Consider the following 15,601-nt stretch of genomic DNA (forward strand, 5'->3'; position numbering starts at 1 on the left):
CCTGTCTCTGTTTGAGAGGAAAAGTTCATCTGTTCACATCGGCCTTTGAACCCCTCTTTTCGTCTTCTTGTCAGAGGCAGCTCTGGCGTGTCTGTCGGTGGACCCCGCTGTAATGCTGATGGTGGTGGGGGTCCTCATGTTCATCATCACCTTCTGTGGCTGTGTGGGCTCCCTGAGAGAAAACATCTGCCTCCTGCAGACAGTAAGCCTGGATTTACTGTGTTCTGTACAGATGATTTTTGGAGAACTGCACATTTTCTCCAAGTTAACAAGTAACAGCTGAGACGCAGGATCTTGTGGAATCTGTCCTCCAAAGAATTAACCCAAAGCAGATCAATATTTACACTGCTGTAACCATCATTCTCTCTCCTCCTCTTCCTCTTCCTCCTCACAGTTCTGTATCTGTCTGACAGTGATCTTCCTGCTCCAGCTGGTTGCTGGGATCCTGGGCTTCATCTTCGCTGATAAGGTAATGAAACAACAGGGAGGATTGATCAGAATAACGTGAGAATAAATGTATTTGGGGGGAAAAAAGAACGTGTTTTTCACAACCAATGCACCTTGTTTATAGACTCTTTCCTGGGCCCAACTTTGCTTTATGTGTAACACTGCCCTCTCCTGGGCTTTGTCTGCAACTGCTGCACACTTTTAATTTACTCAGAGCAGATTTTTAGATGTGATTTTGTTTGATAATTAGAGACAAGGCAGTAGAAAGAGTCTCTTGGGATTATCCTGCTTGTCACAAAACTGCTACTAGTTTCCAAAACTTACTTAACATAAATTGTTTGATGCATCTTTCTTAGTAATTCCACTGATGTGAAAACCAACATATAACGTGTGTAATCATGACATATTTTTTGTCTTTTTCTGTCCTTTGCCAAGGCTCGGAATAAAGTGACTGAGATCATCAATAACGCTATCGTCCACTACAGAGACGATATTGATCTGCAAAACCTCATTGACTTTGGTCAGAAAGAGGTAAGGGTTTAGTCCAAATACAGACTTCATGCCATGCACACTGCACTGTGAGTCACCCTCATTTTGTTTGGTAAATTGCAGGGCAGTCGTAGCATTACCAAAGTTTCTGTAGCTACATACAAAGATCGCTAATATCTTCTGTTGTATGTGTCCTCAGTTTGGCTGCTGCGGTGGTGTGACGTACACAGACTGGTCCCAGAACATGTACTTCAACTGCAACAAGGAAAACCCCAGCAGGGAACGCTGCTCCGTCCCCTTCTCCTGTTGCATCATGGTCGAAGACAAGGTCACTGTCCTTCACCTCAAGACTCTGCTTTTTGTGTTGTTTGGTGTCTGATAATCATTTATTTGTCTTTTAACTGTCTGTGTGCTTGAGCAGATGGTCATCAACACCATGTGTGGACAGGGCATGCAGGAATTAGAGTACATTGAAGCTGGAAACTTCATCCACACCAATGGCTGCATAGACAAACTAGTGAACTGGATCCACAGTAACCTGTTCCTGCTGGGAGGCATCGCCCTGGGACTGGCCATACCACAGGTAGGATACACACACACACCCACACACACATTGTACTCAAGCCTCTTTTATGAGTGGAGACTGCTGTAGCCAGCTGGTGAGCCCTTTGTTTTGTCTCCTGCAGCTGGTTGGCATCCTCTTGTCTCAGATTTTGATCAACCAGATCAAAGACCAGATCGAGCTCCAGAACTACAACCTCAAGCACCGCTTCGACCCCTGGAGCTGACCCAGGCCGGATCCAACCAGATCCTGATGAATGACACCACAAACATGGTGGCACCAGCAGGCGCCTTTGTCAGTTCGACTGAATATTACTCTTGGACTTAAAAACTCAAGACTCCTGTTCAGGGAGCTCGTGGACAAACCTTTAATGTGCTTCCAAGCACTTGGCATGGAGGTGGAAGTCAGGACACTCAAAAAGAAGAAACAGAAGGAGAAACAGGATTCTGTCGCCACCTACTGGACACGACCGTGCCTCAACTTACCAAACTTTTACAGAAGTTAGGAACACCCAAAGCAGAGACAGGAGAGGGTATTTTGTCACTTCCGGTCACACTGACGGGATCATTGACTTTTACTTAAGAACTGCAGTCAGTATAATCTGCAAGTCATTTTTTTGTCAAAGATGCCAAACAGTAGCGAGGGTTACTGCATATCTACAGATTTTTTTCTGCCAGCTGTGTTCATGATGTTACACATGTTGAAAGGGAATTGCATTTTTGAACACGTGTGGGTTTTTTTGTACATCTTTTTAAAAATAAACAAATGTTGCATGCTCAGTAATGTCACTTATGACTGCTAGCATCTGACATTTATTACATTTGACACGTTTTAGCAGTTTGTACCATAAAATATGCCTGTTTTCAGTTTGTAGTTAGTGTGCCGTCAAACAGAAAAGTCAGCCTACTTAATACATTCCTGAAGATGAAGCATGAATGCACATTACGCCAGTGGGTGTGTAGTTTTGTATACAAGCCTATGTGTTTACCTCTACGCCTTAGAAATGCCATGTAGCTCTGTGACAAAAAAAATAGTATAACAGCCTTGTTTACATCATGATTTTAAAGTGTCACGTGATAATTAACTGTAAAGGTAATGTTTTGCACCCTGACTCTCCATCCTAATGTGGCCATGTTGGGCGGCCTGCTTGTCCTCCTGAGACCTCACACTGCTCATGATGTCATTTCCTCCTCCCTTTATAGCCGACTGCCTGCATGGCCGCAGAGCCGCTGGGTTTTGTGTACATGTCAATGTTTGCCAAACCACACAGTCTCTGTGCACATATTCTGCACATATGTCGCATTGGAGTCTCACCTCTTTTTTTTTTTTTTTTTACTTGTAATGATGTTTAACTGAAATGCAAAAGGAGAGGGGAATTCCCAATTTGCCACTAAAAAAGACTGTGTGAATGCCTGAGGTGCTGCTGTGTTGTTTTGTTTGTGGGCCAAGTTTGTATTTTGTGACCAGTCAGTGAGCAGACAGTGGTTGAGGTTCTCAACCAAAGGAAAAAATGTGATTTACAGTGAACTAAAACATGAAATTAATCTCACCCTCTCTACTGGTTGTCTTACAGGACCAATTAAATCTCTGACAGCAAAGGAAAGTAACGTTTTTTGTTAGGATTTTGGTTCAGCGTGGTCGGAAATGCTTTCTCTGTCTGTGAGAATCCTCTCCAAGCTGTAAATTTCATGCGATAACTCTGAGGCAGGTCTTCCATGTTCTTTCGCTTGAAGACATGTCATTTTACCGGACACGTTTTCATTCTTCGCCTTGTGGCAAAAGGTCTAATGCAACTGTGAAGAAGCATAAACCAACACGACCTCTCATCTCCACCCCGTTTCTCTGCCTGGCAAATGAAAAGCTGAGAGACATCCCCAGCCTGAAACCTGATGCCTGTAATCTTTGGGAGCAGACACGGTCCTGCAGCCTTTGACGCAAGTCCACAATCTAAACATGACATTTCTGTGTTAGTGTAAAGCTGGAGTAACTCCCCTCACTGGGATTTTCCCTTAAGCACGTAACAAAAATCTACTGTGTCACCAACCTGATGGCACGAAGGAAGGGGTGAGAAAACATCTGGGATGGCAGAGGTGTGACGTGTTATAATTTAGTAAAAGCAGCTGAGCGTAATGAAAAAGTGACGGCTCTAACAGCAGCTTATGGCTTTGCAGCAGTCTGTCATGATAGTGACTGTGTTTTGGTGTGTGAGTGAGAGTGAGTGTGTGTTGGTCTGATCTCTGGGGCTCTGTGTGTGGTCCCTGGTTGTTGCCTCTGACTCACTTGGGCGGCCATGTTGCTGTGGATTTCAAGGAGGCCCAGACACACACACACTCACAGAAAGAGAGGAGGGAGCAGAGTTAACCCAGATTTACTCTCAGAACACCAGGGGAGAAACAAAGCATCTGCAGCCATGCAAATACCACAAGTGCACTGTCCAATTAATGCGATAACAACAGCACCGCGGCCGAGAACGTAACCAGTTAACCAGTTTGAATGTTCTCATGTGCGGCATCCTGCCACACATGAGAACAACATTTGAATAAACTTTATCAAATCAGCATAAAACGATGTGAGTTTTGTCTTTCATGTGTGCTAATATTTTCTGCACAGCATATTTCTGTAAGATTCCTGCAGCCAGCGTGAGAGGAAGCCCAGTCCATTATGGAACTCCCAGAGGAAACTGATTTAATGTAGTTTTGAGTTATTAACTGTGTCCCTCCTCTCCCTCCCTCCCTCCCTCACATACACTCACATGTACACTGCTGCCATGCCACATAAACATGTAGTATGCATGTAAATCTTCTACGACTGTGAATAAAGGCTGAGGCATTCGGACTGTCATGATCTCAAGGCTCCGCACCAACATACAGTAAAACAAGGCTTTTATGAACGGAAACAAATCTTGTTACACACGTCTGATTTAATAGCAGATTCATTCTAGTCTGGTGCAGATTAGACCACATGTACAGAGTCTATGTTGTTTGACTATATCCTGGTGTTCCTTCACAATAAAATTGTATTATTATTATTAACAAATGTGTATTTTGTTATATATATATATATACTTCCCACATAATGGACTTTAATGAGTCCAAGTAAAGTCTAAACGATGATCCATCTCATGGTAGAGCCCATAGAGTGATAATCATTTTATAATCCAGTAGAGATAGAAGAGATGTGACAAATCTCAGGTGTAACAGGAGCTCAGAAGCCCAAAACAGAACATGGTAATTACATAATAAGTTATTATGATTATCAAGCGACTTCCTGATATGGAAAGAACTATATAAGAACGAATAACTAGAATTTCACTGTAAATCCACATAGAATTCACCTGTGGGCTTTTATTTTGAAGGAATTCAACAATAAATAAATTAACTTTTGGGTGTATTTGTTGTAAGAATACACATGTCATGGCTGCGGGAGTAACAGTACAAGATCTCTGGATTTCTTTGGTACAGATAGTTGTACAGTTCATGTATATAGTCTGAGGTTGTAAAGTACACCATGTACTGCATTTTTACATACACATTACACTGTATATGTCTCTTGTGCAGCTGTTGTATGTGAAGCTTTATCTTATTCTAAGATGATTAAAATCTCTTACTGCAGCATGAGCAACATCCCACTGAAATGACATTTTAAATAGATTTCTGTTAATATTATTATAGTAATAAAGGTCCTGTGTGTTGTTTTGGGAGGTCAGAATTCTGAGGACCACCTGGGGTCTTTGAGGGGCTTCATTAAACTGAGAAACATCTCAGCTTATGACATGTTGTCCAAGATCCTCCAGGTGTAAGATGCAGGGATGTGACGGGGGTCTGTGTTTTTCTGGGGGTCCTTGAGATGAGAAACTTTGAGAAGGTCTGCCATAAGGCACATTCTTCCACTTGCAGAGGGGGATGGGAGGGGAGGTTTTGTTGCTCTGGCTCTCCCCCACCATGTGCATACCAGAGACAAAAAACAACCCGGACACTGAGCTGCAGCTCGGGCGCACAGGAGCCTCAGAAAGCTCCGGTCCGACACTTCACCGGGAGAAGGAACACTTCTCCGGACACGTCGGGATCGATGAGGCCGATTGATCATCTTATTTTTCTGCCAGCATAAAAAGGGGAGGGGGGGGGCTGTGGAAAAAAGGGGGTGGTGCATCTGAGCCAGAGATCCTATTACAGAGATCCAGACTTTTTCATGGCAAGTTTTTTTGGAAGTGGGGGGAGGGCGAATCTACAACTTTCTCGGCCTGATGTCTTTTTTCCTCCTGAACGCTTCAAATGAACTCTTTATATGGTTTTAAGTCGACGGTGCCTTTTCTACACAGCTGAGCGCAGATTTTTTTGAGAGGGGGAGCTTTTGGAATTTGGATAATGAAGGAATTCAGGAGGATCCAGCAAGGATCGGACGAGAAGTGCAGGATAAAAAAGTTTGGGAGGACTGCGAGAAAAGTGTGAAGCGCCCCGCAGATTTTCCTCACCATGCCGAGTTTGGAAACTTCCTCGAAATCTGACGAAGAAAACTTCATCCTCGGGTTTGATGGGAAAAGGGACAACTGAAGCGCCGGAATCCAGAGTAATCTCAGTTTTGCACAGTTGAGCCTCTCTCCCAAGATGTCTTCCCAGGGTCGGAGCCCCATTGTTGGATTTTACGGGATGCTTTGCGTCTGGGCTGCCTGGCTTGCGGGCTCCGGGGCGGTCTTGTCTCCGAACGGGACGATATTTGAGGACAACTGCAAGAAAACCACAACCTGCGAGGCCCTTAAATACAACACATGTCTGGGATCGCCTTTGCCGTACACGCACACTTCTCTGATCCTGGCCGAGGACTCCAGCACCCAAGAGGAGGCTTATGAGAAGCTGACCATGTGGTCTGGTGAGTTTTAATGGGTCCAGGTAACAACTAAGAGATGTTAGAGCCTTTAGAGTGGTGATCGTTTTATAATCCAACCAGAAAGCTGCTGTAACAGTAAATATATGATCAATCCCAGTGGTCAGGAGGTCTAAAACAGAGTGCTGTAAATGCCAATAGGGTTATTATGAATGTTAATATGCTCTCCTAATTTTGAAAGTGATAATTAAGAAATATAATTTCACTGTAAACCCCTTTAGCACTGAGAATTCGCTTTCAGGCTTTTATTTTGTAGGAGATCAATAATGAATCAATATGTAGTGGGATCGATTTGTTAAAAGATGCAGCTTTTTAAAATAAATAAATAAATAAATATTCTTTTCCCGTGATAATAATGTTAATTGGTGCCACAGTGAGAGGTCTCCAATGCTCAGGGGCCTCTGCAGGAAATGAAGGGTTAAAAGCCATTAAAGGTAACAAAGGGAGTCGCTCATAGGTGTTAGCCCGCAAACAATAGGAAGGTCTCACTCTAAAGAGGTTTGTCGATGTTCTGCAAGGGGGCTGTCACTTTCAGAAAAGCCCACTAATGACCTGTCGGACCCAGGTCGCTGCCTCACAGGTGTCAGGGCTCCCAATAACCCATATGTGATGACATGTTGTGCTAAGGAGCCTCGTGTGTGTTGTTGGATATGGGTTATTGTGGCTGCTGGGACACTTGCAGCAGATTGTGGGGGGGGCGGCAAGGCAAGGCAAGGCATTCTTTATTATGCCAGAGGTTAAATAGCAATAGCAGAGTTGAAACCTGTTAAATGTTCAGTTTACAACCATATATGACAAAGAACAGCAGCACATGATGATAATGACGGTCACCATCAGTCCTGTTCTCTCACGTCTAACTTGGATGCCTCAGGATGGTTTCAGACTGCTTCTTGTGTCCCAGGTTTGCGGAACGCTCCCCGCTGTTGGTCAGTCATCCAGCCTTTGCTCTGCGCCGTCTACATGCCCAAATGTGAGAACGGTCGGGTTGAGCTGCCCAGCCAGAGCCTGTGTTTGGCGACGCGCCGGCCGTGCAGCATCGTGGACCAGGAGAGGGGCTGGCCTAACTTCCTCAAATGTGACCAGTTCCCCGTGGGCTGTTCGGTAAGCTTACGCTAGTGTGTGTCAATGCATCAAACACCAAACATTTGGCCGCAGCTTCACAAGTTGAATTAGAAGCTCACCTTTCCTCTTGCGTGTGCAGAATGAGGTGCAGAAGCTGAAGTTCAACACGTCCGGACAGTGTGAAGCTCCCCTGGTGAAGACAGACATTCAGTCCAGCTGGTACAAAGACGTGGAGGGCTGCGGCATCCAGTGCGACAACCCTCTGTTCACCGAGGAGGAGCACAACGACATGCACGCCTACATCGCTTACTTCGGCACCATCACCCTCCTCTGCACCTTCTTCACTCTGGTATACATAAAGAGAAACCAACATATTCTATAGATGCTTCTCTTTCCAACCCTCTTCTGACTCATGATTTCTCCTCTTGCAGGCCACATTTCTTGCCGATTGGAAGAACTCAAACCGCTACCCGGCCGTCATTCTCTTCTACATCAACGCCTGTTTCTTTGTGGGCAGTATTGGCTGGCTGGCCCAGTTCCTGGACGGAGCGCGCGACGAGATTGTGTGCAAGAGCGACAACACCATGCGACTTGGAGAGCCCTCGTAAGTGAATCAGTCATGAGATCAGGGTTTGGTGCGGATTTCAATGTTCCGGAATATAAGGTGTGTGTATGGACCTGATTTTCCTGTGATTTTGCATCTGAGTGACTAATGGGGACAGTTTTTGGTCGACATACGTCCACTAAAAGTGTTTGTTTTTGCCACTGACAAGCTCAGATTGTTATTTTAAGTGTCTGACAACATTATGGAAAAGATCCCTGCAGTGATAGACCTTTTTGTTAAAGAGTAAAATCCTTTTTGTTTGACCAGAAACAGCCGTCACATCGCTCTCGCCAAGGCCACCAGACTCCATTTGCAAAAACAGTAATTTTATCACCGTAAAAAACTCACCAAAATCTTCTTGGTTCGTCTTTCCACTCTTCCAGCAATCACCACCAACTCTGGTTTGGTTAAATAAACCCTTAATTCACTGAGTTCCATGTGAAAATATCAGAACAGGGCGTACATCAGAGGAGCAGCCGTGGGAAACATCGTGTAGAGCCAGAATATTTTCACATCTAACTCTGATTCAGTGTGATCGGAGTCATATCTCAAAATAGAACATCTACCACACGCCAAAATCACATGACTGTTGCGTTTGTCTCCGCAGATCTTCAGAGACGCTGTCGTGTGTCACCATCTTCATCATCGTGTACTACTCCCTCATGTCGGGTGTGATTTGGTTCGTCATGCTGACCTATGCCTGGCACACGTCCTTCAAAGCCCTGGGCACCACCCACCAGCCGCTGTCTGGCAGAACCTCCTACTTCCACATGGTCACCTGGTCCATCCCCTTCGTGCTCACCGTGGCCATCCTGGCTATCGCTGAGGTACAATCGGACGTTCTGACTGACAAACATTGAGCTTTTTATCAGTTTGACCCCTTTTTCTCACTCGCTGTACCTCTGTTGTGTGGTGCTCTGCAGGTGGATGGAGACTCTGTGAGTGGGATCTGTTTTGTGGGCTACAAAAACTACAGATACCGTGCCGGGTTTGTGCTGGCTCCCATTGGAGTCGTGCTAGTTGTCGGAGGCTACTTCCTCATTCGGGGTGAGTGGCTTGAATTGCGCTGACACATTTCCAGAAAGCAGTTTTATCTCTGCTATCCAAATCTATAAAGCTCAGTGATACTCGAGAAGTGCTTCATCCCTGCAGCCGGTCTCGCAGGCACAGACTGATCGGGCGCGTTTCTCTTTTTTTAGGTGTCATGACTTTGTTTTCCATCAAGAGTAACCACCCAGGACTTCTGAGTGAGAAAGCAGCCAGTAAAATCAACGAGACGATGCTGAGGCTCGGTAAGGTCTCTCACCTGCTGCCACGCTGGTGACCTGACAGACAGTGTGAGGCTTATGACCTGGTCCAGCTTAAAGAGCCTGTGGCTACATGCGCACTGATACCTTTGCATTTCTAAAGCACATAACTTCTGCTACGTTCACGCCAAGCGTCCACACGACCCGTGGGAATGCATTGTATTAGTCTGGATGTCTTGGGTTTTATCAGTCATAACACGTCCTTCCTTGATATTTATGCCCCTGTCACATGACTGTTTTCTGTGTATATCTATGAGCCTTCGCTGCCAGCAACATTGATAACGAATTACAGGTTGCTGATCTTGTCTATGTTAGCCGCTGTTGTGCAGTAAAATTCTTCATAAGCGGGAAAAATAAGAACACCTCCTGTCCTTTTACTATGATTTTACCACATAATCCTCAGAGGTACGTCTTCCTCTCTGTGCGATGCTGTTGGCAGTGAAGTGTCTGCTGTCTCGCGCCTGACTGTGTCGCTCGGTTTCTCCTCGTCAGGCATATTTGGATTCCTCGCTTTTGGCTTTGTGTTCATCACCTTCGGCTGCCACTTCTACGACTTCTTCAACCAGGCTGAATGGGAGAGGAGCTTCAGAGAATATGTGCTGTAAGTTTTTACTGACTTTCTTCACTCAGTTACTTTTTCTAATTTACTACACAGCACGGGTGCAAAGGTTTACACCTGCCTGCATCAGAGCTACTCCACAGCCAAACCCTCCACACAGAAATCCGCAATCTGATGCCGCTGAGACACCAAACCGCCGCTGAATGCAGCCCTATTTCCCCACAGTGTTGACACTGGCTGGATCGGAATTAATTTAGCCTCAAATATGTAAACCGCTCCCTCCTGCCCTAACATGTAAAAGACTTGCTTATTTACCAGATCCAGCCTTTGAATGTACCTCAGTCACACGTCTAGAAGGCGTGGGAGGCACATGTGGTCACCGATCATCTCTGTGACGTGTTCGACAGGTGCGAAGCCAACGTGACCATCGCCTCTCAGACCAACAAGCCGATCCCAGAATGCACCATTAAGAACCGGCCCAGCCTGATGGTGGAGAAAATCAACCTGTTCTCCATGTTTGGGACTGGAATCGCTATGAGTACCTGGGTCTGGACCAAGGCCACCATCCTGATCTGGAAACGGACCTGGTGCAAGTAAGCAGCAGCGTGGAGGCTGTGTTTTAAAGATATGACGAGTGTGGGAGAAGACTCCCTGCCAAACATTTTTAAACTTGACATTTTCACTTGATAAATTGGAAACTGTGGAGGCTTAAGGGTGGTCATAAATCTTGCAGTGCGTCTCCAGTGTTTGCATTTGGGTTTGTTAATCCCTGGTTTTGTAACGGCGCTCACAAGGGCTCACTGTGACTTGGATTTTACTCGCAGGAATTTGTTTCCCTCCAGCTTTGATGAAAACCAGTAATTCTTGGAATAATTGTTTTCAGTTCGTGCTTAAGATTGTCTCATCCAGAGTGAAGTGAAATGACAAACATGCAGGAAATAAACGTCGTGCCAGAGGTCGCGTGGCTGACGCTGGCATTAAACATGTGATCTGACCACCTGATTGGTCTTCTTTTGGGATATAACACCTTTCTTTCTACCAGGTGTCGTTATTCCCTGCTGCCTCCCTCTCTTTCAACCTGCCTTGTTCTCCTGTGTCAGGATTATCGGCCGCAGTGACAACGAACCCAAGAGGATCAAGAAGAGCAAGATGATTGCCAAGGCGTTCGCCATGAGGAAGGAGCTTCACAAGGACCCAGAGAAGGAAATGTCCTTCAGCATGCACACCGTGTCCCATGATGGACCAGTGGGTGAGGATTTCAGTGCAGTCAGTAAAAATAATGCACACAGATCATTCTGGGGAAACCTAAACGGATCTTTAGGATGAATTAGAGTTACAGAGGACAGAAATATAAACTGATTAGTGTAATATTGACTTAAATCTGCATGAATGTTTGCTAGATTTTCCAGAAGTATGAAACAGTGGAAGCCATGTGTGGTGATGTTTGCCTCCACCTTGTGGCAAATAACTGAAACTGCAGGTTGTCTTGTTTGGGGTTTTTTTTATTGAGGAGCTCATATCTCATGGTAGCATACAAAAGACATTTTCTTATTTATCTTGTCTTTAGCAGTGTTAGCCATGCACAAGAGGTCAGTGATAAAGTAGGATTTTTGTAATTTGGGTGAACCAACCCTGTAAGCTTTGTTGTGTTCGGTGGCGTAATGTTGAAAAATGGCGCCGTGTGTGCTGATGTAATGACGCACTCCTTTTGTGAACCACTGTGTGTTATTTCTCTTTCAAATTTGGCCTGAAAAAAATTTTCCATTTGCTTTTTTGTGGCATGGAGGCTACACGGTCGGGGACAACTGTTATGTCTGAAGCTAAGAACTGAATGACACGTTCCTGCTCGTGTAAGCTGTGAGGCTGCTGCGGCTGCCATGCTTGTTTAGCTTGGAGCACTTCAGAGCTGCAGCGGCACCGCAGAGGAGCCATTAAGAGTGTGTTGGATTTAAAGCAGCCCTTAGTTGTCCCTAAACTGAGAGTTTGTGGTTTGTCTTTTCTTATTCATAGCTGGAATCAATTTTGACCTAAACGAGCCATCTAATGATATGTCATCGGCTTGGGCGCAGCATGTGACGAAGATGGTGGCCAGGCGAGGTGCCATCCTGCCTCAGGACATCTCTGTCACTCCTACTGGTACTCCAGGTGAGACATTAATGCCTAAAGCTCTATGTACTTCAGCTCTCCTGCTCCTTCACTCCTCCTTCTTCCTCTTTTCTCCTTTTCTTTATCAGTCGGTCGACAACTTATTCCCTTTTTCTTTCTCAGTGCCACCTCCAGAGGAGCGTAACAGGCTGTGGATGGTGGAGGCCGAGATTTCACCAGAGATGATAAAGAGGAAAAAGAAGAAGAAGAAGAGGAAGAAGGAGGTGCGTCCAGCAGAGGAGGTGGCGGACCCGCAGGCTTATCGCCAGCGCGAGTTCGGTCGCAGCTCAGTGCCTCGCCTGCCCAAACTGCCATGCCACCCCAGCCTGGTCGCGAATCTGCGGGAACAGCAGAGGCAGCAGCAGAAGATGGAGGAGGAAGTCCTGCCAGGGTCCTACCCAGATTTCCAACCCTCCCACCCCCTGTCCTGTGATGAGAGGTGTGCCTACCCGCAATACCAGAGCAGGTGGAACAGCTATGGCCGCAACCTGCTCTCTGACCCTCTGACCCTCAGCGACCGCCCAGAGGATCTGGGTCTCAGTCCGCGTTGCGTCCCCTCAGCCTCCACCTGGCAGCCCAGTGGATCGTCCCGCTACCCCGGGGAGATGGATCTCACAGAGGGGCTGTCAGAGAGGTTGGCCCACGTGGCTCGGGTACCGGCAGGCCGAAGGGCCGGCTACGGACCCGTTCACTCCCGGACGAATTTAATGGAGGCGGAGCTCATGGATGCTGACTCTGACTTCTGAGAGCAAAGCTCCAACATATCGTTTTGTGGTACACAGACAGTAAGCTGCAAAAAGTGCTGGATACTTTCATAATTCTTACTAAAGTGCACCTAATTCCCAACACCCGGAGGTCAAGGTGGAACTAAGCTGGTCAGTTTTTTTTTTTCTACTTTCTTTTTCTTTTGATATTTTTTTTAGTTAGAAAAAGCAAAGGGATAAAGTGAAAACATATGTTGTGAATAAGTTAATGAAAAGATATTTTTTTATACTTTATTTGTGTCCAATAAATTTTCAAAGGCAACTCCATGATGACAAGACAAATGAGGCAGCTAAACTTTATATGGCTTGAAACATTCATTCATTCATTCTGACCCCCCTCCCCCAGACATGGCACTATCAGTCAAGGTGTCATGGATCAGTCGCTAATTAGCACATCAGCTTTTGGTTGTGTTGGAAGTCAGTTGTATTCTCAATATTTGATTTACTTCATGGGTCATATTACTTATTTGAACTGTCCCAGTAAAACCTGACTCATACAGAAGACCATGCAGGTAGAAAAATGCTACAGGCAAATGCTATTTAACCCTGGTCTTACTCTGTGTGACATTTTAAAGACTCAATTCCTCTTTTCTCACTTCTATTTAGCCATTAATTACTTGTGTTTATGTAGTTAATTTGAGGTACTAACCTTGCACTATGAATACTAATATCACATAAATGATTGTTTAGTAACTATGAGAGGTTTCCTCAAGAATTTGTGAAACAGGAAGTGTTAAAAGAAATGGTTAAATTTGTACGATGCAGCTCATTTTGTCCACACCAGGTGTTTTAAGTCGAACAAATTGGTCACACCTTCACGCTGGGGTCACCGACTCCAGATTTAAGCAAAATAACCCAAATTATTATCTTGTCCTCACTTCTCTTCATTGTATCAGCATCTGCAAAATAATAGAGTGATTTTGTTGGAGAGTAAGTGAACAGCAGGCTGAAAAGCAGCGTTTTACTGCCTTTTTTGTGCACCTGTAACCTCACCCAACAGTGATGTCACCAGACTGTGTGCATCACTGCAGCAGGATGACAGTTCAGCCACTAGGGGTCAGCAAACGCAAGACTTCCAGGGGTCGTTAAGTTACTCCTTAATCAGCTACTATACAAAAAGGTGCTGAGCTACGTACACGCTAATGATTGGGTGCAGTGAATCAACTCTAAGCTTATTGTTTGCTTGGAGAAAAGTCCTGAAATGAATGAAACGCCCCCTTTTTCTCAGTGAGTTCGCCTTGTACGTTTCAGAACATTTTCTCCTCATACACTTATTTTTTAAGGTATTTTTTTTACTGCAGTATTTCTACTTTTGTTTATCTGGTGTACATATTTCATCCAAACTGGGCTTCCTATGTGTTTCCTCTTGTGCTTTCTCTTCTGCTTTTAAGTCGTTTTCCTAAATGCGTCTATCTCTCTCTTTAAATGTGTGTACTGTATATAGGTTGTTCATAGATTTGCCAGTAAGGGTATTATTTGTACAGATTTATATATCAAATCACTTGATTACTCTGCTGATATGACAAATAAAAAGGGAAGAGTCAACTGTGCTATAAAAAGTTGTCACTGTACTTGTGCTGTAACCAAAATGTCACCCAGCGTTGTCGCGCTACACGATATGGATAAATGATGCTGAAATAGACTGTGATCCACCGCTTCTTAGCCGACGCATATTAGTTTGTCTAATGTAAGTGTCTAGTTATTCATGTGAGACGTGTATGATAGAGAATTATTTATGTTATTAGTAGTTACCACACTGCTATGAACTCAGTACAGCCAGTCTGGCAATAGAAAGTACAGAAGTCCACCCAAAAAGTTTATGGTCAAAGATTATTAAGAAGTTAAATGAAGATTACTTTGGAAATGTTACTTTTTATGCCTTGAAAAGTCATAAACTCTGTTTTAGTAAGCTGTCTAAAAGATTTAGGCCTACCAGCAGTTTTTGTGTTGCTTTCTTTTAGTTTCCCACCTGTGTAAGTTAAAAAAAAAAAAAAAAAAAAAGATGATTACTGTCACTTTGACTGTGCAGCTGTACTTTTTTGTTTTTATATGTAAATAAAAGTAACCCAACACTTTTCTGTGTGATTATTTGTTTCGTGGCACAGTTGCATGAAAGCCACAGCTTGTTCCTCTGCTATCCATTATTTTCACTATCAGTTTGTCAATTGTTTCTCATTAGTTAGCAACTCAATTAATGGTTGACAACTTATCAATTAATTGATTAATGCAGCTCTTATTCCTGTAATCCCTGAAAACTCTTTTAATGTCTGAATTGAAAAATGTTCTGTATGATGAACAATGTACATTTTTTCCTGATGTTTCCTGATATAAACACAAGAGACGCAAATTTGGCCCAAAACTGCTAACCGTAGTTACACTGTCTTTATTGATTCTACCACTGGGGGGCGCTGACTTCGGACATTTTTAAATCCCACCTGCGCAAACGATAAACGAGTGAGATTTTTTTTTTTTTTTCTGGGCTTCAAAAAGAGAAAAATAACTGTTTTTGTGATCCCATGTTGAAAAGTAAATATATAAAATACCAACTAAACAAATCTAGTTTACATTTTGAGATTTTTTTTTTCAGATTCGTGAACTTTTCTTCCGGTGTGCACGCGCTGAAAGTGACCGCCGCACGCACCTGACGGGAGCGAGCACAGAGAAAAAGTTGGGTACTGTTAGCCATGTGAACAATTTCTGAGGAAATTTAACGTCTATGAGAGACATTAACCTTCGCTATCCCACCGCCAGTTGACAGACGACCTCAAGCCTTCGTGATAA

General features: G+C 44.4%; 2 protein-coding genes across 2 annotated transcripts in view; both read left to right on the plus strand.

Annotated features, from left to right (window-relative positions):
• The window catches only part of tspan33a (tetraspanin 33a), a 5,506-nt gene extending 2,244 nt beyond the window's left edge, over positions 1–3,262 (plus strand). Inside the window, exons 3-8 of the mRNA XM_076722401.1 lie at positions 75–202; positions 395–469; positions 883–978; positions 1,136–1,264; positions 1,358–1,519; positions 1,623–3,262. Of these exons, the coding sequence (XP_076578516.1) occupies positions 75–202; positions 395–469; positions 883–978; positions 1,136–1,264; positions 1,358–1,519; positions 1,623–1,724 (692 nt within the window). The 3' untranslated portion in view covers positions 1,725–3,262. The remainder of the gene's footprint in view (positions 1–74; positions 203–394; positions 470–882; positions 979–1,135; positions 1,265–1,357; positions 1,520–1,622) is intronic.
• Positions 3,263–5,472: 2,210 nt separating this feature from the next.
• On the plus strand, positions 5,473–14,793 carry smo (smoothened, frizzled class receptor). The gene is made up of 12 exons (XM_076721677.1): positions 5,473–6,364; positions 7,281–7,480; positions 7,581–7,790; positions 7,873–8,045; positions 8,653–8,872; positions 8,969–9,092; positions 9,245–9,337; positions 9,845–9,953; positions 10,319–10,504; positions 11,012–11,160; positions 11,922–12,056; positions 12,180–14,793. The coding sequence occupies exons 1-12, from the start codon at positions 6,103–6,105 to the stop codon at positions 12,800–12,802; spliced, it is 2,484 nt and encodes an 827-aa protein (XP_076577792.1). The 5' UTR covers positions 5,473–6,102; the 3' UTR covers positions 12,803–14,793.
• The last annotated feature ends 808 nt before the right edge of the window (positions 14,794–15,601 follow it).

Source organism: Chaetodon auriga, chromosome 22 (assembly GCF_051107435.1).
Source record: "Chaetodon auriga isolate fChaAug3 chromosome 22, fChaAug3.hap1, whole genome shotgun sequence".
Classification (NCBI taxonomy): Eukaryota; Metazoa; Chordata; class Actinopteri; order Chaetodontiformes; family Chaetodontidae; genus Chaetodon; species Chaetodon auriga.